The sequence below is a fragment of the Bufo bufo genome, chromosome 6, assembly GCF_905171765.1.
Source record: "Bufo bufo chromosome 6, aBufBuf1.1, whole genome shotgun sequence".
Taxonomy (NCBI): domain Eukaryota; kingdom Metazoa; phylum Chordata; class Amphibia; order Anura; family Bufonidae; genus Bufo; species Bufo bufo.
This window is the reverse complement of record NC_053394.1, coordinates 235,070,894-235,097,847: the sequence shown is the minus strand read 5'-3', so window position 1 is coordinate 235,097,847 and position 26,954 is coordinate 235,070,894. Positions and strand designations below refer to the sequence as shown.

At 42.5% G+C, this 26,954-nt stretch overlaps 1 protein-coding gene across 1 annotated transcript in view; it reads right to left on the bottom strand.

Annotated features, from left to right (window-relative positions):
- Positions 1-252: 252 nt before the first annotated feature.
- LOC121005637 (synaptotagmin-15-like) overlaps positions 253-26,954 on the bottom strand; it is a 190,080-nt gene continuing 163,378 nt past the window's right edge. Inside the window, exons 7-8 of the mRNA XM_040438409.1 lie at positions 11,057-11,239; positions 253-389 (exon numbers count right to left, since the gene is read on the bottom strand). Of these exons, the coding sequence (XP_040294343.1) occupies positions 253-389; positions 11,057-11,239 (320 nt within the window). The remainder of the gene's footprint in view (positions 390-11,056; positions 11,240-26,954) is intronic.

Here is a 26,954-nt window from a genome sequence, read left to right as displayed (position 1 = left end):
ATTGTTGAATTATATTTGTTCTTTTTCCAGATGATAAAAGTTAATGCTCTGGACATACTATCATCACTCAGTCTATTCAATAGAAAAGCCCATTCTCTGTAACTAGTGTAATAGAATGAACCAAGCTAGATATAATGGAAGATTTGATTAAATAAAAATGTGTCTCCTCTTCTCAGCTGTTCTGTATTCTCCCCATCCAAGCTTTTTTTTCATTCTCTATTGCATATCTTCATGTTGTTTGGTTCATACACATCAGGTGCTAATGCTCAGGGCATGCCATCTCTTCACCAACTCTTTGGGTTTATTAAGCATTTCATTCCAGTGTTCCAGCTCTCGTCCTCTAGTGTACATGAACGGTCCAACCACAACACGTCCTTGTAAGTTACTTTCTAAATGTGAAAGAAATAGTAATACTTGGTTCATGCATATATATTCCAGTATATATAGATTTTAAAAAGTATTCCTATAATTGCTAGGATATTCTAAAACATTCTTATTGGTGGGGATTCAACTTCTGACATCCAGCTAATCTGAAGATGTTGTGACCCCTTCATTTTAGAAATTGTAGAGACCTAGGTAGCTAGACAACAGCCAATCAGTTATGGTATTTTCTGTGATAAAAAAAATATAATAATTTAAAGAGGTTTTCCGAGATTTTCATATTGATGGCCTATCTTAAGAATAGGCCATCAATATCATAATGGTGGGGCTCCAACTCCCAGGTCCCTCCACTGATAAGCTATTTGAAGAGACCATGGTACTCTAGTGAGCTCTTGGGCCTCTTCCAAGGACATTAAATTCATTGGTCCCATAGCCTAGGGAGTGGGACAGCTCAATCACATTCAAGTGAATGAGGCTGAGCTGAGATATCAAGAACAGCCACTATCAAATGGATCTGTGCTTGGCAAGCTGCGAGGAGGCCACAGCTCTCACTGGAGCGCCACTGAGGTGCTGGGAGTTATCCTGAGGATACGTCATCAATATTAAAAACCTGGAGAACTCCTTTAATCAAATATTTACTGTGGGAAAATTGAGGATTATGATGCAGGTGCCTCAATTACACTAGTATTGACCAAGGTTAATTCAGCCTAAAGACATGTTTCTGTTTTCAGTCTAATCTTTAATTCCTTCCAAATCCTAATATAATTAAATTTTTAGAAGGTTGAGTATGAATTCAAGGGACCGAAAGATTCTTCTTCTCAATCAAATTATTTAAATGCTTACAAATAGTAATTTCAGATTTCTTCCCCTCCCTGACTTATACAGCTAGTAGATTTCCAGATGGCTCTAAATGGCATCTAATTGAATTTTAAAAGCCCAATTCTCTGCTCTGCTATACACTGTACAATAATTTGTCTTGATAAAGATTTGGTTTATCAAAAGTTTCCATCAAGATAGTAGCTTAAATGCTATGTACTCCTTTGGGGGCATTTTTATGATTGCATTTTACTCATTTTGGGCTAAAAATCATTCTTTAATTGGTCTTTATTAAAAATGTTCAGCCATTTCTGAGATACTGTACAAGGGTTAAAAATCTGTATATTTACAAGTGATCTCAGCCTGTCTTCTTTGAATTCCTGTGACTTCTCGTTTAGCTTTTATCACTGATCTCCTGACCTAATATAGTCTTAATTGGGTTGTCTGCTTTACTTGCATTGATGACCTATCTTCAGGATAGGTCATCAATATGAGACTGGGGGGGGGGAAGGCAATCCTGTGACATCAGCTATTTGAAGAGAAGACCGTTCTCATATGAGCGCTGCCTTCTCTTCAATGTTTACCTGCTCACCATTGCAACTACAGCATTGAGGAGGTTTAGTTACATCTTAGCCGTTCTATTCTATTAATTGAGACGGCTCTGTAGTAGTATATGTGTTAGCTTATAAGTAGTGTTGAGCGAACCCGAACTGTAAAATTCGGGTCCGTACCGAAAGTTCGAGTTCGGTGTTCGGGCATTTATTAAAACTTTTGAAAGGCTGCAGGGCAGCCAATCAACAAGTTTTTCAGCTGTGGGAACTTAGAAGCCATCAGGTGCATCATGTGACCCGGCCTTTATACAAGCTGGATCATGTGTAGCACTGCCCATCATCTCTGAGTAGTGCAAGGACAGGAAGAAGGCAGCTGAGAGTGTTAGGAATCTGGCTATTTCTTTCGTGGTGACCTATAATGATTTTTTGTGGGTGCAATACACCACCTTTGCACCCCTGGCACAGAAATAGAATATTTAATCTGGCTGTTAATTCTGTGGGTGACCTATAACGATTATTTTTTGGGTGCAATGCACCATTTTTGTACCCCTGACACAAATATATAATAGTTAATCCGTCTATTAGTTCGATGGGTGACATATACCCATTTTTGGTGTGAGATACACATGCACTTTATACGTGACAGGGAAATTAATATAGTTAATCTGACTTAGTTCGGCCAGTGATATATACCCATTTTTGGTGTGAGATACACATGCACTGCATATGTGACAGGGAAATTAATATAGTTAATCCGTCTGTTAGTTCGGTGGGTGACATAATCCCATTTTTGGTATGAGGTACACCTGAACTGCATATGTGACAGAAAAGTGTATATAGTTAATCTGACTGTTAGTTCAGCCAGTGACATATACCCATTTTTGGTGTGAGATACACCTGCACTGCATATGTGACAGGGAAATTAATATAGTTAATCCGTCTGTTAGTTCGGTGGGTGACATATACCCATTTTTGGTGTGAGATACACGTGCACTTTATACGTGACAGGGAAATTAATGTAGTTAATCCGTCTGTTAGTTCGGTGGCAGACATATACCCAGTTTTGGTGTGAGGTAAACCTGCACTGCATACGCAACAGGGAAATTAATATCATTAATCCGTCTGTTAGTTCAGTGGGTGACATATTACCATTTTTGGTGTGAGGTACACCTGCACTGCATACGCAACAGGGAAATTAATATAGTTAATCCGTCTGTTAGTTCGGTGGGTGACATATACCCATTTTTGGTGTGAAATACACGTGCACTTTATACGTGACAGGGAAATTAATATAGTTAATGTGCCTGTTAGTTCGGTGGGTGACCTCAAAGAATGAGGAGAGAATCAAATAAGGGACGGGGCCCTGGTCATGGTGCTGGTGGAGCTCCTGTAGCAGGGAGAGGACGTGGTCGATCTGTGCCAGCTACACGCCCAAATAAAACACCTTCCTCAGGTGCACGTAGGCGACAGGACGTTCAGTGTCATTTTGTAGGCCTGAATACCTGTGTACTAATCACGAGGCCAGAACAAGTAGAGGCTGTAGTAGATTGGATGGCTGACAGTGCCTCCAGTTCCTTCACATTGTCTCCCACCCGGTCTCCTGCTGAAACCGCAGAGTTGACTCCTGCAGCCCATGGGCATCTGTCTTTCACCTCACCCCCTTGCAAATCAGCCAAGTAGTCTGAGCCCCAAGTCATGCAGCAGTCTCTTATGTTTTTTGATGACTCTGCTGGCGGGGTTTCTGTGGGCGATCAACCTAGCCCTGCCCCAGAAGTGGAAGATATTGAGTGCACTGATGCCGAACCACTTATTTTTCAAGATGTGGACATGGGAGGACCACGACAGCACGTCTCTAATGATGATGATGAAACACAGGTTCCAACTGCTGTGGCTTTCTGCCGTGTGCAGACTGGCAAAGAGGGCAGGGGTGAAGGGTGGGTGGAAGATGATGTGGAGGATGATGAGGTCCTATACCCCACATTGAACCAAGGTCATGCAAGTGACATGTGCAGTTCGGAGGTAGAGGTGGTGGTCACACAGCGCCACCCACACAGCAAAAGAGGGAGCAGGGTGCATAAGCAGAGTGGCCGTGCCCTAGCCAGTATGCCTGCTACTGCCCACCGCACCCAGGGACTTTGCACACCAAAGCCAGCTCCAAGGAGTTCCCTGGAGTGACAGTTCTTCAGACAATGTGAAATTCACCAATTTTTGGCTGTGATATACCCCTGCTCTACCTAGTTGACAGGTTAATAAATTTCACAATTTTTTCTGTTACATTCTTGGGTGACATTTTACAATTTTTGCCATGAATAAACCCCTGCTCGGCATAGGTGACAGGGACCGAAATTTCTAAAAATCACCTGTTCCATTGGTGGGTGACATTAACCCATTTCTGGTAATGAAAAACCCCTGCTCTGCATAGGTGACAGGGAATTTTTAAAATTCATCTTTAATTGGCCCTTTCATTCGATCCTTCTGCTTTAATAACTTGTCCCACATTTCCGGTCGATCACATTGCAGCCATTGACCTCCCTTGAATGTGGTATCCCTTTCTCATTCTCCCTCTCCGTCATGGAACCCTGATTCGCCGCTAACCGTGATCAACATGGTAGGTGCAGAAAAGAACATAGAAAGTTGATAGAGAAGATATCCAAATGGATCGTGGACGTCACAGGGACGTGCGATCAGGCAGAAGTTATCTAGAGTCAACAAAGCGGCAGCAGGGCCTCTCCTGTCTAATGTTTCCAAATCCAAAATACCCCAGTGACATTTGCTATAATTTTTTATTAATCATTCCAATAGCAGGGCATCTTAAGAGTCCTGTATTGTTATTTATCGTCACTACCTCCCCGAGTCGGGAGTGGGCAATTGCCGTGCGCCCCCTCCTTTTATTCGATCCTTCTGCTTTAATAACTTGTCCCACATTTCTGCTCGATCTCATTGCAGCCACTGACCTCCCTTGGATGTGGCCTCCCTTTCTCACGCTCCCTCTCCGGCGTGGAACCTTGATTCGCCGCTAACCGTGATCAACATGGTAGGCGCAGAAAAGAACATCGAAAGTTGATAGAGCTGATATCCAATTGGATGGCGGACATCACGGGGACGTGCGACATGGTGGAGCAGTATGTGTGCACACGCCTACACGTACTGACTGATGGGTCTGCCCCCTTCAACTTCTGGGTCTACAAATTGGGCATATGGCCTGAGCTTGCCCTTTACGCCTTGAGGGTGCTGGCCTGCTCTGCAGCCAGTGTATTGTCTGAACGTTTGTTTAGCACGGCTGCAGGGGGTTATAACAGGCTATATTTCCCAATGTTTTAGGGTGTACCCTAATTTAAACAAAAAATAAAATAAAATAAAAAATAAAAGCAAAAAGCAGTGTAGGCTACCTCCTCATCCTCCACCGCCGCTTCCACCTACACCGTCACATCCACCGCCTCCTCACCCTCCTACTCCATATGGACCTCGTCCTCCAAGATCAAGATTATTATTTTTTATTTGTACGTATTTTATGTTATTTTAAGTCATTTCCCTATCCACATTTCTTTGCAGAGCACTTGCCATGCTCTTAACCATATTTTGCTGCCATTTGCAGCCCTCTAGCCCTTTCCATGACTTTTTTTACAGCCATTTTAGTGCTCAAAAGTTCGGGTCCCCATTGACTTCAATGGGGTTCGGGGTCAATTTCGGGTCTCAAACTCGAACTTTTTTGTGAAGTTCGGCTGAACCCGTCGAACCCGAACATCCAGGTGTCCGCTCAACTCTAGTAGTAACACAACTCTGGGGTATTACATGCCCTACTAGTATTATTTTTTTGTAACTTTGTGTCATCATCAAGTTTATGCGTTTCCTGTTATGTACTGTTGATCTGCACCCTCATACAAGTCCTTGTTATGGGGTTGCAAATCATACACTATATCTATTAATTCACACATTCATTAAGGTATATTTTTGGGGGATTTTGAATCACAGAGAAGGCTGAAAATATTTTAGCCCAAAATGAATAAAATGCAATCATAAAAAAGGCACAAAGATGTCCACAGCCTTTGAAGGAATTGTTTCATCTTAGACAATGGTTTTAATTTTTCTAGCATATGACAACTCTGGGACCCCTACCTATCTCCAGGTGGAACCCCTGAAGTGAGCAGGGAGCAGTCTTGCCCTCCATTCATTTCTATAGGACTTCTAAGAATTACCAAGCTCTGGCTTGGCTATCTCTAGTAGTCCCATAGAAGTAAATGGAGTGGTCTCTGCACTTGAGCTGTGCGCTTCCATTAATTTCTATGGGACTTCCGAAAATAGCTGCTATTACTTTCTCAGTAATAAATTGAAGTGGTTGTCCAGGAATAGAAAAAGGGTCTACTTTTTCTAGGAACAGCATCACTTTTGCCCATATCTGGACATTGCTATTTAGGCTTCCTTGACATAGCTTTTTGTGCTTTTTTGTTTTTTACTATATTCAGCATTTTTGCTGTGTTTTTATTTTAATTTTGCCTTATTAGCATGTTTTTATTTTAAACAGGTGTTATTTCTGCTGTTTTTCAACCAGCTTGCTACAGGAAGCATGCTACAATTTGTAAAAACTGCTCCAAACTCTAGAAAAAGGCATGCAACACAAAAAGTCATGTAAATGGGGGCCTACAAATTTGGTGTAAAATGCGGCAATATCTGGCACAATTTGGTCGAATTTGACGCTTCAAGATTTAGAGAAATTTTTTGCTCCTGTTCTGGCAAGGGGTATGGCTTACCAAGGAGTGTGAGCATTTGGGAAAGCTATGGACTATTAAAATACTGCATGAAAAATTGCAACAATCCTGGCATAAAATTATGTCTCAGACTAAGCCAACCAATAATTGCTATGGAGTTCAACAAAAGTGTCTGGCAGTGTACCAAATGTATTATCCATCATGAGCCATGGGCCCAAGTTTATACCATATAAGGCCCCTTGCAGACAAGCGTGTCTGGATTAGGTCTGTATGCTTTGCGAATGCGTTCAGTGAAAAATGCACGATTTTGCAGGCAAAGTCATTCAGTTTTGCCTGCGATTGCCTTCAGCTGTTCGGTTTTTATTGCACTGGTGCAATGCGTTTTGATGCGTTTTTCCCGCGCGTGATAAAAAACTAAATGTATACAAACAACATCTCTTAGCAACCATCCGTGAAAAACGCATCGCATCCGCACTTGCTTGCACAGTCCCATTGAAATGAATGGGTACGGATTCCGTGCGGGCACTATGCGTTCGCATCACGCATTGCACCCCGTGCAGAATACTCGCTCCTCTGCAAGGGGCCTAATGCCTCTTTAACACGGGCGTCATGTTTTTGGCCCGGATAAGATGCGGGTGCGTCGCAGGAAAATGTGCAATTTTTCCGCGCGAGTGCAAAACATTTTAATGCGTTTTGCATGCGCGTGAGAAAAATTGGCATGTTTGGTACCCAAACCCGAACTTCTTCACTGAAGTTCAGGTTTGGGTTAAGGTGATGTGTAGATTGCTATTATTTTCCCTTATAACCATGTTATAAAGGGAAAATAATACATTCTTAATACAGAATGCATAGTACAATAGGGCTTGAGGGGGTTAGAAAAAATAAAATAAATTTAACTCACCTTAATCCACTTGTTCGCGCAGCCGGCATCTCTTCTGTGCACAGGAAAATGACCTGTGATGACATCACTGCGCTCATCACATGGCCCATCACATGATCCAGCACCATGGTGGTGGACCATGTGATGGACCATGTGATGAGCGCAGTGACGTCACCGCAGGTCCTTTTCCTCACAGATGAAGACAATAGAGAAGCCGGGCTGCGCGAACAAGTGGATTAAGGTGAGTTAAATTATTTATATTTATTTTTTAACCCCTCCAGGCCTATTGTACTATGCATTCTGTATTAAGAATGCAATTATTTTCTCTTATAACCATGTTATAAGGGAAAATAATAATGATCGGGTCCCCATCCCGATAGTCTCCTAGCAACCGTGCGTGAAAATTGTACCGCATCCGCACTTGCTTGTGATTTTCACGCAGCCCCATTCACTTCTATAGGGCCTGCGTTGCGTGAAAAACTGACAAAATAGAGCTTGCTGCGATTTTCACGCAGCGCACAAGTGATGCGTGAAAATCACCGCTGGTGTGCACAGCCCCATAGAAATGAATGGGTCCGGATTCAGTGCCGATGCAATGCGTTCACCTCACGCATTGCACCCGCGCGGAAAACTCGCCCGTGTAAAAGGGGCCTAAAGGTTTAATACAGGCATGGCCAACTTACGGCTCTCCAGCTGTTGTAAAACTACAACTCCCACCATTTTGCAACAGCTGGAGAGCCTCAGGTTGGCCATCCCTGGTTTAGTACATCTGCTCCCTTGCCTGTAGGGCACTTCATAATGCACTACATCCTTTGAAGTAACATCTAGATTCATAAAACACATGAAAAATCTAAGCAAAAAATGCAACAAATGCAGCAAAAATCTGCAAAAACGACCACCTTTAATAAAAAAAAAAAACAACTATCATATTTGTACAAGTTACACTAATTCAGGGATATTCATCCTCAATATCTTCCTGACATGATGTAAAAAAGAATAAACCTGTGCTAAAAACCAGACATTGTGACAGGGGAGCAATGATATAGGGCAGGTGAAGGTTGGATAAACAGGTGGAAAGTAAATGCTATTTCCCATGAGTCAGGCTGTTGTATTTTCCATCTGTTATAGAATATAGAACAATTTAACCCACATTGGATAAAAAAAATGTCATGTTTTGTATATAACATTATTTTTTATTTACTACGATGTGCTGGATCAATTTTAGGCCTCATGCACACGACCGTTTTTTTTTTGCGGTCCGCAAAACGGATTTCCGTTGTTCCGTGATCGTTTTTTCTTCCGTGGGTCTTCCTTGATTTTTGGAGGATCCACGGACAAGTTTGCATTGAAAATGATAGGAAAAACGGACACGGATCACGGACACTGATCACGGACGCGGATGACTATCTTGTGTGCATCCGTGATTTTTAACGGACCCATTGACTTGAATGGGTCCGTGAACCGTTGTCCGTGAAAAAAATAGGACAGCTCATATTTTTTTCACGGACTGGAAAAACGGATCACGGACACGGAAGCCAATCGGTGCATTTTCCGATTTTTCCACGGACCCATTGAAAGTCAATGGGTCCGCGAAAAAAAACGGAAAACGGAACAACGGCCGCGGATGCACACAACGGTCGTGTGCATGAGGCCTTAAGGTATTGTACATCCACAAAGGCCTTAAACTGCAGAAAAATTGGTAGAGAAACCTCGGCTGAGAATCCATGATTAGGGCTCATGCACATGAACATATTTTCTTTCTGTGTCTGTTCAGTTTTTTTTTTTCCAGACCGTATGCGGAACCATTCATTTCAATGGGTCCGCAAAAAAAAACAAATTACAAAAAAAAAACATTACAAACCGCATTACAGACAGGGATAGTACTGTTCTATTAGGGGCCAGCTGTTCCGTTCTAGAAATTATGGAATGCACACAGACGTGATCAGTATTTTTTGCAGATCGCAAAATACATATGGTCGTGTGCATGAGCCCTTATGCTGTGAATTTGCTATTCATTTAACCCCATGCATCAGTACGTGTGGATTCCACATTAATATTTTGCACAGCACATGGATGAGATTTGTTTAAATCCAATTCAGCACTACTGCAAAATGCTATGAATTTCCCACCCACAATTCTACAACATAAAATCTGCATCATATACTGTACATCCCTGTGGTCGTACCTTTATATACTGTAGGTTCTTTTGCTCTGCATTTTTTTTTCAGTTTATAATTAGCAGTTTTATCCAAGTGAGTTTCAGCTATTAATCCTAGGGAGAATTCAGGATATTACAGTATTAGGGCTAAGAGTACGTTCACATCTGCGGTAGCGTATCCAGCAAAACAGCCTGCCCCAGCATTGGCAGATTGTACAGTTCACCGCCAGATCCCCATTGACTATCATGCGGTCCAGCAGCGATCCAGCCACTTTCCTGCATTAATGCTGAGTTTTTGTCTGTCCGACAGCCAGCATTTGTGCTGGATCAGGCTCCTGGATCCAGCATGCCGCAGAAGTGCAATATTTCTGTCTGTGTGTAATCTACAGCAGCTGGATTGAAAACTGAGACATTTTCTTTATAAACTATTAGACTTTGATCCAGTTCAGATTTTCCCACAAAACTAATAGGGGGTCATTTGCGTGACAGTTTTCAGCGTAAATCCTTTTTTAAAACTATTTAAAGGCCTGTGCTACAATATTTGGACGCACTGGCATTTTCGCTCCATACTCGCCATTTGAGAGTGGTGGAGGGGTGGCAGGCATCGGGACTTCATCCCCAGCAAATTTACCATCTTTTACACCTGTGCTTGATTACCATATTGAGCCTTTGCTGCCGTTCTGACCATTGGACTGTTTTACGGATTTGCACCTATTGTGCCTGCCATGACATTGGCCTGTTACTGACTGAGTTTTGCCTGTCTGTTCGTTGATATGCACTGGTGTCTCTTGATCCCCTTGGATCAGCTGTTAATCACATGCAGACTACTTCTAGAGATAGGGGCTTGGTGCATTCTCTGCAGCAAAGTCCAGATCCCTGTAAAAGGGTGAATGCCAGGATAACACCCTTAGGCCCCTTGCAGACGAGCGTTCCTCCCGCAGCGAGTCCACATCGCAGCACCCAACCTGACCTCCCAGTATTGACGGGATTACACAGCATTATATTGATTTATGAATATGATGCTATGTAACCCTTACAGTTCTGTAATGTATTGGATAACACTGGCAGCATTATGCCAGCATTATCCAATACATTCCAGAACTGTAAGGGTTACATAGCATCATAAATTAATATAATGCTATGTGACCCCCCGGCAGCGCTGGGAGGTCAGGCCGGGAGCTGCGTTGCGGACTCGCTGCGGGAGGAACGCTCGTCTGCAAGGGGCCTTAGGTTTAGCTCTAAGTCACCGTGGTTGGCTCAGTGGTTTCACACTCACTGCTGTAGCACTGTTTATACACAGCAACCAATCATAAGAGGCAGTGTAGAAGTAGAGAGGATCAGCCCAAACCAATGATGAGACAGTAGGTGTATTTCAGACTACTTCAGACTCCCTGTAGACCTTGTAGCAAAATTGTAGCCACTGATCAAAGAGCTAAAATGCAGTCAGACAACAAGTACTGAGAAAAATAAATAGAAGATATACAGTACAGCACCAATATACTGTATATTGACTTATACATGTATATAATGGTTAAACTCACAATTGGAGAGTCACGTTACTTACTGTCTCCTTCAGTATTTTGTAGGATAGATAGACTAAGACTTGCTGTATCTAATTCGCTCTGTTCCAACTTAAAGCTGAAGGTCTCATTATAAACAGGGTTTGGGGTACCAAGAACAACAGCAGTCTTCTTACTCTTGATGAATCTGTTATGATTCATGAGAGACACCTTTACATATGCTGAGCCTACAAGACGAGAAAAGAACAATGAAAAGTTAACCAATTATGCAGACAGACATTTTATACAGCAGTCTTAATCTACACTGCGTGCAGAATTATTAGGCAAATGAGTATTTTGACCACATCATCCTCTTTATACATGTTGTCTTACTCCAAGCTGTATAGGCTCGAAAGCCTACTACCAATTAAGCATATTAGGTGATGTGCATTTCTGTAATGAGAAGGGGTGTGGTCTAATGACATCAACACCCTATATCAGGTGTGCATAATTATTAGGCAACTTCCTTTCCTTTGGCAAAATGGGTCAAAAGAAGGACTTGACAGGCTCAGAAAAGTCAAAAATAGTGAGATATCTTGCAGAGGGATGCAGCACACTTAAAATTGCAAAGCTTCTGAAGCGTGATCATCGAACAATCAAGCGTTTCATTCAAAATAGTCAACAGGGTCGCAAGAAGCGTGTGGAAAAACCAAGGCGCAAAATAACTGCCCATGAACTGAGAAAAGTCAAGCGTGCAGCTGCCAAGATGCCACTTGCCACCAGTTTGGCCATATTTCAGAGCTGCAACATCACTGGAGTGCCCAAAAGCACAAGGTGTGCAATACTCAGAGACATGGCCAAGGTAAGAAAGGCTGACACACAAGCTGAAACGTCAAGACTGGGCCAAGAAATATCTCAAGACTGATTTTTCTAAGGTTTTATGGACTGATGAAATGAGAGTGAGTCTTGATGGGCCAGATGGATGGGCCCATGGCTGGATTGGTAAAGGGCAGAGAGCTCCAGTCCGACTCAGATGCCAGCAAGGTGGAGGTGGAGTACTGGTTTGGGCTGGTATCATCAAAGATGAGCTTGTGGGGCCTTTTCGGGTTGAGGATGGAGTCAAGCTCAACTCCCAGTCCTACTGCCAGTTTCTGGAAGACACCTACCAAGCAGTGGTACAGGAAGAAGTCTGCATCCTTCAAGAAAAACATGATTTTCATGCAGGACAATGCTCCATCACACGCGTCCAAGTACTCCACAGCGTGGCTGGCAAGAAAGGGTATAAAAGAAGAAAATCTAATGACATGGCCTCCTTGTTCACCTGATCTGAACCCCATTGAGAACCTGTGGTCCATCATCAAATGTGAGATTTACAAGGAGGGAAAACAGTACACCTCTCTGAACAGTGTCTGGGAGGCTGTGGTTGCTGCTGCACGCAATGTTGATGGTGAACAGATCAAAACACTGACAGAATCCATGGATGGCAGGCTTTTGAGTGTCCTTGCAAAGAAAGGTGGCTATATTGGTCACTGATTTGTTTTTGTTTTGTTTTTGAATGTCAGAAATGTATATTTGTGAATGTTGAGATGTTATATTGGTTTCACAGGTAAAAATAAATAATTGAAATGGGTATTTATTAGTTTTTTGTTAAGTTGCCTAATAATTATGCACAGTAATAGTCACCTGCACACACAGATATCCCCCTAAAATAGCTAAAACTAAAAACAAACTAAAAACTACTTCCAAAAATATTCAGCTTTGATATTAATGAGTTTTTTGGGTTCATTGAGAACATGGTTGTTGTTCAATAATAAAATTAATCCTCAAAAATACAACTTGCTTAATAATTCTGCACTCCCTGTAGTCTCTGCTAAGAAACACATATATCTTAAAATGTTTGTGCATCTGTGCAGGTCTGTGTGCCAGACATGAAATCTAGAACCAGAAAGGTAACTGGTGTAAATCTCAGGTGCAATATACCCCAATTTGCTGGCATAGATTATAAAAAATGTGTCAGGGCTTCTAAGCCTGGCCCCTCATTGCCCCCTCTAGCTCCACCCATTTTCAGAAAAAGAATTTCCATCCAAATTTCAGGGAAAATTCAATTTGCCATAAAGCCGATTTTCCTTGTGCTTTGCCAGAATGGCGGTAAAAAAAAAAAAAAAAAAAATCATATTTACCTCATCCGTAAGAGTTGGCCATCGCCATCTTGATTGAAGATCTTGCAAGAAGTCCCGTGACCGGGCCGTGCGAGATTTTGTGATAGATCTTTAATCAAGATGGCAGTGGCGACCCTTCGCAATCAAATGGATGCGGTAAGTACGATTTTATTTTATACTTTGTTAATGTCAGATGCCGCGATTAGCTATGAAAGTGGCATCTGAGGGGCACAATGACGGGGGGAGGCGAAATCACCACTCCCTGTCATTGCACCCACTACTTATAAAGAAATCTGATTCGTGACGAAGTAATTTGTCACAAGGCAAATGTTTTTTTTTTATTTGGCAAAGCAGCGAATTGAATTTTTCAATACTTCACCTATCACTAATAAAAATGTCCAGTCAGATCAAATCAGTCTTGTTCTGACTCCTGGCACCCCACTGATGAACCATTTGAAGGGGCAGTATACTGTACCAAGCACAGCACCATACATTTCATAGTTGTCAATATTGGTATTGCAGCTCAATCCAACTAAATTGAATGGTACTGAAATCACAGACCAGTGTCTGTACATATAACTTATCCGTATCCTTAAAAAAATTGGACCATGAAAACTAGTTAGACCAAGTACCACTTCAATAAATTGTTACCACCCACATCAGAGAAGCAACAGTAGCGTATCCCTTGAAGTTACAGCACTCAATGATGCAGGGCCTGGAGATAGGTCATGCAGGGAGAGCCCTTTGGCTAACAGATCAACACTAAGCCCTAATGTGGAAGGAACATTAGAGTGACCTACCTGAAAAACGCTGCCCTATAACAGTCTTTGTTAAGACTCCCTACATGTCTCATCCATGCCTCCAGAACTCATCAGAGGACAAATACCAAGTTAACCAAACAGAATCACCACTGTGGTACTCAAACAATGGTGGCGCAACCAGGCTTTTTTGGTGACCTTTACAGTACTGCACGTATAAGTAATCAATATTTAATTCCCAGCAAACCTCTTCAAGACACAAAGTGAGTCAAGTACTTCTGTAGCCCAAGAACCCACACATCTGTATTAGGCTACTTTCACACTTTCGCTTTCCCTTTCCGCTATTGAGATCTATCATAGGATCTCAATAGCGGATGAAAACGCTTGAGCTTTGTCCTCATTCATTGTCAATGGGGACAAAACAGAACTGAATGAAACAGAGTGCACCAAAATGCATTCCGTTCTGTTTGGTTGCACTCCCATCGCAGACAGAATAACGCTGCAAGCAGAGTTTTTCTGTCCGCGATGTGGTGCAGAGCAAGACGATCTATCCTGACACACAATGTAAGTCAATGGGGACGGATGCGGTTTCTCTGACGCAATAGAAAACTGATCCGTCCCCATTGACTTTCAATGGTGTTCATGACCGATCCGTTATGGCTATAGAAGACATAATACAACCGGATCCGTTCATGACGGATGCATGTGGTTATATTATTGTAACGGAAGCGTTTTTGAAGAACCATGATGGATCCGCAAAAAACGCTAATGTGAAAGTAGCCTTAACCAGAAGATACTATTATGACCAATGTTCATAACATGATATCTATTAAATAATAACCATCTAGATAAATACAATTTTAGTGTCTTGGATTAGTAAACCTATTGATATAAGCCAAGTAAATGTAACACATAATAGTGCAGTTATTAGGAAACCTTAAGCTTGGATAATACAAAGGTGACACAAATATAACTAACTGTACCAAGGTGTAAATATCAGAAATGCAATGGAGTTCGCTTTGTCATTGCTTGCATAAAAATTACTAGCCAGGAAAAAAAGAGATTTCGCACTGTGGCATCACACAAAGTGAGTAGTCACTGTGCAAATACTGATATTCAGCCTTTAGTCATGTCGACTAATATTTCCAAGACCACTGCTCATTGGCAATATGCCTGAAGTGAGAGGTCTCCACACTGTACACTGGCATCAGCACACCATCAGTGAATAGACAGCAGCAGCTGGTGACATTCCTCATCATTTGTCCAGCTATGTAATTCTGTTAGGAGCCAGAAAAGCAGCTGCAAGGCAAGGGAGGCAATGTGAAAAGAGATTTATTAGAATTTTTATAAAATAAACCTAGTAATGCTGAATTACACACTGGAACACTGAGGTACTAAAAGTCCCAGCATCTTGTGCAAGAGGGAAGTCCCCAGGAATGGTGTTCTGAGAAAGGCTTGGTAGAGCTGGGGATGAGCTTTAGGGCTCAGGTATACAAACATATTTTTTGTCCACATCCTATCTGCATTTTGTCCGCGTCGGATGCGGACCAATTCACTTCAATGGGGCAGCAAAAGATGCGGATAGCAAATTTTGTGCTGTCCACATCCGTTTGTCCGTTCCATCTGACAAAAATATAGAATGTGTCCTATTCTTGTCCACACAGTATCTGTGTTGCAATTTTCAGACTGCAAAAAAGGCAACGGTCATGTGCATGAGCCCTTAACCCCTTAAGGACCGGGCTCATTTTCACCTTCAGGACCAGGCCATTTTTTGCAAATCTGACCAGTGTCACTTTATGTGGTGATAACTTTAAAACGCTTTGACTTATTCTGAGATTGTTTTTTCGTCACATATTGTACTTCATGACACTGGTAAAATGGAGTAAAAAATAAATCTTTTTTATTTATAAAGAAATACCAAATTTGGAAAAATTAGCAAATTTCCAAGTTTCAATTTCTCTACTTCTATAATACATATTAATACCTACAAAAATAGTTATTACTTTACATTTCCCATATGTCTTCTTCATGTTAGGATCATTTTGGGAATGACATTTTATTTTTGGGGACGTTACAAGGTTTAGAAGTTTGGAAGTAAATCTTGAAATTTCTCAGAAATTTTCAAAAACCAACTTTTTAAGGACCAGTTTAGGTCTGAAGTCACTGTGTGAAGCTTACATGATAGAAACTGTGGCGAAAGCCACTTCGCCGCAGTGTTTTGGAGGGGGCTGTTTGCCCGCCTCCTGCCCCAGGATTATGGCCCATACTAACTTTGAAGGAGAAGACAGACCGGCCACACAGCTTAAATCTGTGGAATTGTTTTGGGCAGAAAAGCCATGCTTGCGGCCGGCCAAATGTGACTTCCATGGAATTCGGGAACCCCTGCTCGGATCTGGGTGATTTTTGGATATGTTGTTCACCCAGATCAGAGCTATCCATGGATGTATACATTATGGGGATATGTGGGGTTTTGGGGTGTTTTCTGTGTTTGGGGGGAAAATGTGTGTTTTCTGTCTGTGAGTGATTAAGTCTCAGACAATGCCAGTGTGTTAATTAATTGCATCACAGACAATGCTCATTGTATTTTGTTGATTGTGTTACAGACAGAGGGAAGGGGATTTTGTGTATAATTGCTGGTAAGGTTTCAATACTGTAAATGCATGTGATTGGCTAAAATATAAACTGTCACAGTCTTTTACAAGGGCCCCAGGGGGAGTGTCCCTTGCTAGGAGACCTGCATAAAAGGCTGAAAAATAAACCATTAAAGAGTTCTGCTTGACCTCAAAATGAAGTGCTGTCTCGTTATTGGGGGAATTGGATTGTATGCTGATTGCCAGGAGTGTAAGCCGATGGTATGCTTTTCCTGTTCAGCGGTTTCCAGTGTTCGTGTAGTTTGCAGTTCGGCAGACTGGTGCTTGCAGTAGCTGCCTGTGCATTGGAAAGGGGAATATCGTCTGAACGGAGCTGTGTGCTGAACGGTCCGTTACAGAAACCACCCAAAAATGACCCCATTCTAGAAACTACGCCCCTCAAGGTATTCAAAACTTATTTTACAAACGTTGTTAACCCTTTAGGTGTTCCACAAGAATTAATGGAAAATAGAGATACAATTTCAAAATTTCACTTTTTTGGCAGATTTTCCAAAATATTTTTTTTTCACTTACAAAGCAAGGGTTAACAGCCAAACAAAACTCATTTATGGCCCTTATTCTGTAGTTTACAGAAACACCCCATATGTGATCATAAACTGCTGTACGGGCACACGGCAGGGCGCAGAAGGAAAGGAATGCCATACGGTTTTTGGAAGGCAGATTTTGCTAGACTGTTTTTTTGGACACCATGTCCCATTTGACGTCCCCCTGATGCACCCCTAGAGTAGAAACTCCAAAAAAGTGACCCCATTTTAGAAACTACAGGATAGGGTGGAAGTTTTTTTGGTACTAGTTTAGGGTACATATGATTTTTGGTTGCTCTATATTACACTTTTTGTGAGGCAAGGTAACAAGAAATAGCTTTTTTGGCACCGTGTTTTTTTTTCTTATTTGCAACATTCACCTGACAGTTTAGATCATGTGGTATTTTTATAGAGCAGGTTGTCACAGACTCAGCGATAACTAATATGTATACAATTTTTTTTATTTATGTAAGTTTTACAGAATGATTTTTTTACAGACATGTTTTAGTGTCTCCATAGTCTGAGAGCCATAGTTTTTTCAGTTTTTGAGCGATTATCTTAGGTAGGGTCTAATTTTTTGTGGGATGAGATGACGGTTTGATTGGCACTATTTTGGGGTGCATATTACTTTTTGATCGCTTGCTATTACACTTTTTGTGATGTAAGGTGACAAAAAATTGTTTATTTAGCACAGTTTTTATTTTTTATTTTTTACGGTGTTCATCTGAGGGGTTAGGTAATGTGATTTTATTATAGAGCTTGTCGATGCGGACGCGGCGATACCTAATATGTATACTTTTTTTTATTTATGTAAGTTTTACACAATAATATTATTTTTGAAACAAAAAAAAAATGTTATAGTGTCTCCATAGTCTGAGACCCATAGTTTTTTGTTTTTTTTTGGGCCATTGTTTCATGTAGGGGCTCAATTTTTGCGGGATGAGGTGACGGTTTTATTGGTACTATTTTGGCATACATGCAACTTTTTTGATCACTTTTTTATTACCTTTTTTGGGAAGTAAGTTGGGCAAAATTTCAATTTCCTCATAGTTTTTATTTTTTTTATTTTTATGGCGTTCACCATGCGCGGGAAAGTAACATGATCGTTTTATAGATCAGGTCGTTACGGACGCGGCGATACCCAATATGTGTAGTGTATTTATTTATTTTTTTATTCAGTGATAAATGTGTTTTTTTTATTTTTACTTTTTTCACTTTTAAATTTTTTTTTTTGACCCAGACCCACTTGGTTCTTGAAGATCCAGTGGGTCTGATGTCTGTATAATACAGTACAGTACACTAGTGTATTGTACTGTATTTTACTTACACTTTGTCTGAACAGATCTATGCCTTTAGCACAGATCTGTTCAGCACCATGGACAGCAGGATGCCTGAGAAGGTGTCCTGTTGCCATGGGAACCTTCCCCGTCTGCCACAACTGAGCAGACAGGGAAGGGGAAGGAGGGGGGCTCTCTCCCTCTGTGACACGATCCTGTCTGGGGGCTGCAAAGGCACAGCATCCCCCCGATGGGAGAGGGAGGGAGCTCCCTGACTGTTAACCTTTTCCATACAGTGGTCCGCACGGACGCCAATGAATATTCAAGAGGAGGCGGCCGCACCTCCCGCACCGCCCGCACCGCCTGCAACTTCCCCCCCCCCCTGCACCACCCGCCGGCATAAAATCATTCAGGGGTGCAAAAATCTTTATTTTGGCATTTTAAAGTTTCTGATCCCCGCGGTCCCTGAGGGACCGCGGGGATCAGAAACTGCATAAAGCGCTGCAAACCGCAGGTCTGAATTGACCTGCGGTTTGCTGCGATCGCTGATACAAGGGATCACATGACCCCCCCCCCCCCGGTGTTGTGACAGGATGCCCGCTGAATTATTTCAGCGGGCATCCTTTTCCGATTAACCCCTGCCGCGCCACAATCGCGTTTTAAACCCATGACGTACCGGTAACGTCATGTGTCCTTAAGGGGTTAAAGAGGACCTTTCATTGATTTTTATTTTAGTTTAATTAAATACCTTTACTTGCTGGGTACCCCATACTGATGCTGCCACCCTGCCTGTTTTTTCAAATATCGCTCGTATGCCCTGCTGTGCCCCCCTGCTGTTTTACCGCCCAGTATATTAATACTGAGCATCGGTAAGAGGAGACTCCAGGGTTTCTCAATGGGAGTCTCCTTCTCCCTGGCTGTACCGCGGTCCAATCACAGCGGAGAGCGTCACAGCCAGGGAGAAGAAAATGCTCATCTTCTCCCTGGCTGTGATGCTCTCCACTGTGATTGGATCGCGGCACAGCCAGGGAGAAGGAGACGCCTATTGATAAACCCTGGTGTCTCCTCCTCCCTGTACCGCTGCTCAGTATTAATATACTGGGTGGTAAAACAGCAGGGGGGCACAGCAGGGCATATGAGTGATATTTGAAAAAAACAGGCAGGGTGGAAGCATCAGTTGGGGGTACCCAGCAAGGAAAGGTATTTAGCTAAACTAAACAAAATCTATGAAAGGTCCTCTTTAAGATGCTGTATGTTTGTGGTCATCTCTCCTCTGGCACATGAAATCCCTCTCGTGTGCTAATGCTGCAGCATGGAAAGGTCATCGGTAAGGACTAAGGGTACTTTCACATTAGCGTTTTTCTTTTCCGGCATAGAGTTCAGTCACAGGGGCTCTATACCGGAAAAGGCGAGTATTATTTATTTAATTTTAACTGATTAACCCCTGAAACCCCTCATTTTTAATCTCAGATGCCACAATAACCATGACAACTGAGGGGTTTAATAATGCGGGGTGGCACAATTGTCGTTCCTCGTCATTACACCCACTACTTACAAAGAAATGCGCTTCGTGACAAAGTAATTTGTCACAACGTGAATTTCTTTGTGAAATTCTGCAAACCAGCCGAATCAAAATTTTTGTAAACTTCGCTCAACACTACACAGATTGTTCAGATACATAATCATTCAGGATACTGGGGCTGACCTGGACATAGTTATGGGGATTAATATTGCTGTAACTATAAGACTACTACAAAAGAATGGATGAAACGTGAAAAATGATTGTCACATAAACAATGTCCCAGCACACTACCTGGGTGCAACTTCAACTGGTTACACTACATCCACTCACTCAGATAAGCCAAATAACTATAGACCCCAAAACCTTTAAATAAAGGCAGGCCAAAGATCAGACCCCATAAATTACTACAGACCTCAGACACACAAGGGCGTGAACACTAGCAACCTCACCACCACCAGCATGATCCGCCACATGGCATCAAAGCACCCTAATAGGTGGGCCGAACGCCTGGGTCCACAATCAGTGTCTGCAGGTCACACCACTGCCTCCTCTTCCCCTGAGTTACATGCTGGCCAATCCCCTGTCCAAGACGCAGGCCCGTATGTCTACCGCACTGCACCTGGACCTTCGCAAGCACCATCAGTTAGCACATCCACTTCTGTGTCCCAGCGCAGCTTACAGATGTCCATACCCCAGGCCTTTGAACGAAAGCGCAAATACCCAGCCACCAACCCACATGTCATAGCACTAAATGCGCACCTTTCCAAATTGCTGGCCCTGGAAATCTTGCCATTTAGGCTTGTGGACACTGAGGCTTTCCGCAGCCTGATGACGGCGGCTGTCCCTCATTACTCAGTCCCCAGCCGCCACTATTTTTCCTGGTGTGCCGTCCCCGCCTTACACCAGCATGTGTACGGTAACATCACCCGTGCCCTGACCAATGCAGTTATTGGAAAGGTCCACTTAATGACTGACACATGGACAAGTACTTTTGGCCAGGGACGCTACATTTCCCTGACGGGACACACTGGGTGAACATTGTGAAGGCCAGGAGCAAGTCGTAGCCTGGGATGGCACAGGTGCTACCGACGCCAAGGATTGCGGGCCCTACTTCCATCAGGATTTCCGCCACCACCTACATTAGTGGCTGCAAACCCCCCTTCTCCTCCTCCACCTCCTCCTCCACTTAAACCTCTGAATTCTCATCTTGCAGCACCAGTCAGTCATCAGTCAGTAGCTGGAAGCAGTGTAGCACTGCAGTGGGGAAGCGTCAACAGGTCGTACTGAAACTAATATGTTTAGGTGACAAACAGCACACCGCCGCATAGCTGTGGCAGGGTATAAGGGACCAGACTGAGCTGTGGCCCTCGCCACTCAACCTACAACCAGGCCGTAACTTTGTGGCAGCTTTGGAGCTCGGCAAGCTCACACACATACCATGCCTAGCCCACGTGTTCAACTTAGTGGTTCAGCAGTTTCTCGAAACCTACCCTAATTTGCCTGAGCTACATTTCCGTAAGTCATCTACAGCTGCCGCCGGTCTGGCAACGCTGCAGCAGCGCTTGCAATTGCCAGCTTACCGACTGGCAATTGCGATGTGAGCACGTGCTGGAACTCCACGTTCCACATGTTGTCCAGGCTTTGTGACCAGCAGAAGGCAGTAGTGGAATACCAGCTGCAACATGGTCGTCACCTTTCCAGTCAGCTTCCACTCTTCACAAGCGATCAGTGAGCATGGATGTCTGACCTCTGTGAGGTTTTACACCACTTTGAGGAATCAACACAGATGGTGAGCGGCTATGCCGCTATTATCAGCGTAACCATCCCACTTCTGTGTCTACTGAAAATCTCTCTGCTCACAATGAAGGAGGACGCTTTGCATGTGCAAGAGGTGGAAATGGGGGAAGACAGTACACAGGGTGATAGCCAGACCACCCTCAGTTCGTCTTCTCAGTGCGAATTGGATGATGATGAGGAGGAGGAGAAGCAGGAAACGCCCTCCCCTCTTCAGAGCAGGGGGTGCCTGGTTTAATGCTCTGGTTCTCCTATTGACTTCCATTGTGCTCTGGTGCTCTGTAGAGCACCCGAGCATCCCAAAGTGTTCTACTCGAGCACCAGAGCACTTTGGTGCTCGATCAACACTACTATTCACCACCCCTGTCATAGATGGAGTAGTAAATCCAAAGCAACGCTCATTGTTCTTCGTCACCACAAAAAATATACCGGTTAATTAAAAATGTACTGTAGATACTTTGTAATAAACAGACATACAGTCTTTGTATACAGTGTTTTCTATAATCAGCCTCCTAGATCAGCTTGTCCTACAAGTGAATTGGAAAGGAAGGAAGTTCTATTACTGTAATATCCTTCCTTTGTTGAATGTGCCATAGTTGTCTGCTCCACAAATAATCAGATCTTGCTAAAACCAGACATCAGAATTAACAGGCAGTAAACACGAAAGAAGGAGGATATCGTACAAACTGCAAAATGAAAAATATTACAATTATCCATTATATCTATGTCTGGTGGAAATGTGTGAATATTCTATATATCTTTTGAAATCATAAGCCCCTTTACTGGCTAACAAGCCCGGACTGGTAAACTGCTGTAGTGGGCAGATTCTCAGTTGGCTGGACGTTTAGGAGCCGACTGACATGAATAAGTATGAGTGCAGTTCCAAGTATATGACAACTCAAGGACCCGTGATGACATCATCATCACAGGTCCTTAAAGGGGTATTCCAATCTTCAGTTTTCATACTTACCTTCATCCAGCGCGACATTCACTTCCTGGATTCGGCGGTGCTTGATTGACATCTTCTCTGGTCCAGGCTGCCCTTGCGCAGAAGTCTAAAGTTTTTCTCCCGGCTGGGCCGCGCAATGTCCTGAACGCGCACGCTGCCGCGCATGCGCCATGGTGACTTATTCCTGGCCTGTATAGTACAGAGCCGGCGTGCGAGTTCGCGGCTCTGTACTATACTGGCCAGGAAGAAGTCATCATGGCGCATGCGCGGCGGCGTGCGCGTTCAGGACATTGCCCGACCAGGAGAGAATCTTCAGTCTTCTGCACAAGCGCGGCCCGGCGGGATTCGACAGGAGAGGTGGCCGTAACCAGGGGAGACGAAAGACAACAATCAGGTAAGAAGGGACTTATTTTCTCAAAAAGGGTGGGAATTAGGTAATAAAATGTATTTAGAAAAATGATCACTGTCAAATCATTAAGAGATTTAACAGTGATCATTGTGATGGGAATACCCCTTTAACCGCACCCCTTAACTCCCTGAGGGTACAGGAGCTGCACTGATAAATCAGTGCAATTCCAAGGTTTGGAGTGCATAAAGGGGTTGTCTCACTTCAGAAAATTGCCTTTGTCTTGTAGACAAAGTTAATACAAGGCACTTACTAATGTATTTTAGTTCTCCATATTCCCTCCTTTGCTGGCTTAATTCGTTATTCCATCACATTATACACTGCTTGTATCCAAGGGTTATGACCACCCTGCAATCTACCAGTGGTGGCTATGCTTGCACACTATCAGAAAATTTGAGACAACTCCTTTAAATGGTTTTCCCATCTCAGACAATGGGGGCATATCACTAGGATATTTCCCCATTGTCTAATACATGTGGGTCCCACCTCTGGGAACCGCACCTACACCAAGAACAGAGCCCCGAAAGTTGTGGAGGACACAATGCGTATGCGCAGCCACCCTAGATTCGTGTCAATGGAGCCACTGAAAATAGCCGAGCACTGGCTCGGCTATTTCCATCGGCCACATAGAAATAAATGGAAGACGTAACCGCGCAAGCGGGGTGCGCTCCCATTCACTACTGGACTCCGGCCACCACCTTCCCTGATCAGTTCTCGGTGTAGGTGCGGGTTCCAGAGGTGGGACCCGCAATTTTCAGACAATGGGGGCATATTATAGCGATGTACCCCCATTGTCTCCGAAGGGAATACTTATTTAACCCTTTAGGGACTTAGGACGTACCGGTACGCCATGTTTGCCGAGTCCTTAAGGACTCAGGACGTACCGGTACGTCCGAAGTTTAAAAGTAGATTGCGGCGCGGCGGGGGTTAATAGGAACAGGATGCCTGCTGAAATCATTCAGCGGGCATCCTGTCACAACGCCGGGGGGGTCATGTGACCTCCTCGCATGGGCGATCGCCGCAAACCGCAGGTCAATTTCTTTGACCTGCGGTTGCGGCGGTGGCGGGCGGTGCCATCGGGTCCCCATGCGGCTGTGAGGGGGACCTGATGGCACGGAAGGAATCGCGCCGCCTTCCGGTGACGAGCCTGTGAGATCCAGCCCCCTGGATCTTACAGGCCTGGAAGCTGTATGAGGTAATACACACAGTATTACTCATGCAGCCAGTGCATTCCAATGCAGAAGTATTGGAATGCATTGTAAAGGATTAGACCCCCAAAAGTTCAAGTCCCAAAGTGGGACAAAAAATAAAGTGAAAAAAAATGTTTTAAAAATAAAGTTTTCCCCAAAAATAATTAAAAGTTTCAAGTAAAAATAACCAAAAACGTCATTTTCCCCAAATAAAGTTAAAAAAATTGGTAAAAAGTAGGGGGAAAAAAAAAGTATACATATTAGGTATCACCGTGTCCATATCGACCGTCTCTATAAACTTAACACATGACCTAACCCCTCAGATGAACACCGTAAAAAACAAAAAATAAATAAACCATTTTTTTGTCACCATACATCACAAAAAGTACAACAGCAAGCGATCAAAAAGGCGTTTGCACACCAAAATAGTACCAATCTAACAGTCACCTCATCCCGCAAAAAATTAGCCCCTACCTGAGAATCTCCCAAAAAATTGAAAAAAACTATGGCTCAGAATATGGTGACACTAAAACATCATTTTTTTTTGTTTTAAAAAAGCTGTTATTGTGTAAAACTTACATAAATAAAAAAAAAGTATACATATTTGGTATCGCTGCGTTCGTATCGACCGGCTCTATAAAAATATCACATGACCTAACCCCTCAGATGAACACTGTAAAAAATAAAAAATAAAAACTGTGCTAAATAAACAATTTTTTGTCACCTTACATCACAAAAAGTGTAATAGCAAGCGATCAAAAAGTCACACGAACCCCAAAATAGTGTCAATAAAACCATCATCTCATCCCACAAAAATCATACCCTACCCAAGGTAATCGCCAAAAAACTGAAAAAATTATGGCTCTCAGACTATGAAAACACTAAAACATGATATTTTTGCTTCAAAAATTAAATCATTGTGTAAAACTTACATAAATTAAAAAAAAGTATACATATTAGGTATCGCCGCGTCCGTATCGACCGGCTCTATAAAAATGTCACATGATCTAACCTGTCAGATGAATGTTGTAAATAACAGAAAATAAAAATGGTGCCAAAACAGCTATTTCTTGTTATCTTGCCTCACAAAAAGTGTAATATAGAGCAACCAAAAATCATATGTACCCTAAACTAGTACCAACAATACTGCCACCCTATCCCGTAGTTTCTAAAATGGGGCCACTTTTTTGGAGTTTCTACTCTAGGGGTGCATCAGGGGGGCTTCAAATGGGATATGGTGTAAAAAAAAAACAATTCAGCAAAATCTGCCTTCCAAAAACCGTATGGCATTCCTTTCCTTCAGCTTTTTACAACCACATATGGGGTGTTTCTGTAAACTACAGAATCAGGGCCATAAATATTGAGTTTTGTTTGGCTGTTAACCCTTGCTTTGTAACTGGAAAAAAAATTATTAAAATGGAAAATCTGCCAAAAAAAGTGAAATTTTGAAATTGTATCTCTATTTTCCATTAATTCTTGTGGAACACCTAAAGGGTTAACGACATTTGTAAAATTAGTTTTGAATACCTTGAGGGGTGTAGTTTCTTAGATGGGGTCACTTTTATGGAGTTTCTACTTTAGGGGTGCATCAAGGGGGCTTCAAATGGGATATGGTGTCAAAAAAAACCAATTCAGCAAAATCTGCCTTCCAAAAACCGTATGGCATTCCTTTCCTTCAGCTTTTTACGACCACATATGGGGTGTTTCTGTAAACTACAGAATCAGGGCCATAAATATTGAGTTTGGTTTGGCTGTTAACCCTTGCTTTTTAACTGGAAAAAAATTATTAAAATGGAAAATCTGCCAAAAAAGTGAAATTTTGAAATTGTATGTCTATTTTCCATTAATTCTTGTGGAACACCTAAAGGCTGGTTTCTAGTATGTAAGCCTCGCAAAGTGACTTCAGACCTGAACTGGTCCCTAAAAATTGGGTTTTTGAACATTTCTGAAAAATTTCAAGATTTGTTTCTAAACTTCTAAGCTTTGTAACATCCCCAAAAAATAAAATATCATTCCCAAAATGATCCAAACATGAAGTAGACATATGGGGAATGTAAAGTAATAACTATTTTTGGAGGTATTACTATGTATTATAGAAGTAGAGAAATTGAAACTTGGAAATTTGCAATTTTTTTAAAAAAATTGGTATCTTTTTATACATAAAAATGAATTTTTGTTGACTTTATTTTACCAATGTCATGAAGTACAATATGTGACGAAAAAACAATCTCAGAATGGCCTGGATAAGTCAAAGCGTTTTAAAGTTATCAGCACTTAAAGTGACACTGGTCAGATTTGCAAAAAATGGCCAAGTCCGTAAGGTGAAATAGGGCCGAGTCCTTAAGGGGTTAAGGACCTATGATGAAGACCTTAACCACCTAACAATAGGGTAAAGCATAGAATGTATGAGCTCCTGAGAGGTTTAGTGATGTGATGAGGTCATGTGAGTCTGACATAGGTAGTGTTGAAAAGTGTTCGGTTTTTGGAGGTTGTGGTAATTTTTCTAGATTTTAAGTGTGGTACCTTGTTTGTGTCAGGATTAGGGTTAGGTTTAGAGTAAGGGTGCAGTTCCAAGGTTAAGAGAGTGCAGGATGTGGCTTTGATGACATCATACCAAGTCCTAGGGAAACTGCAGTCGACGCATCTCTCTCCTATATTGCTCCTATATTTTCACTCTGGAGAAGTGAGAAATTTAACACTTATCTAACATCTGGCAATGCCATATATGTACAG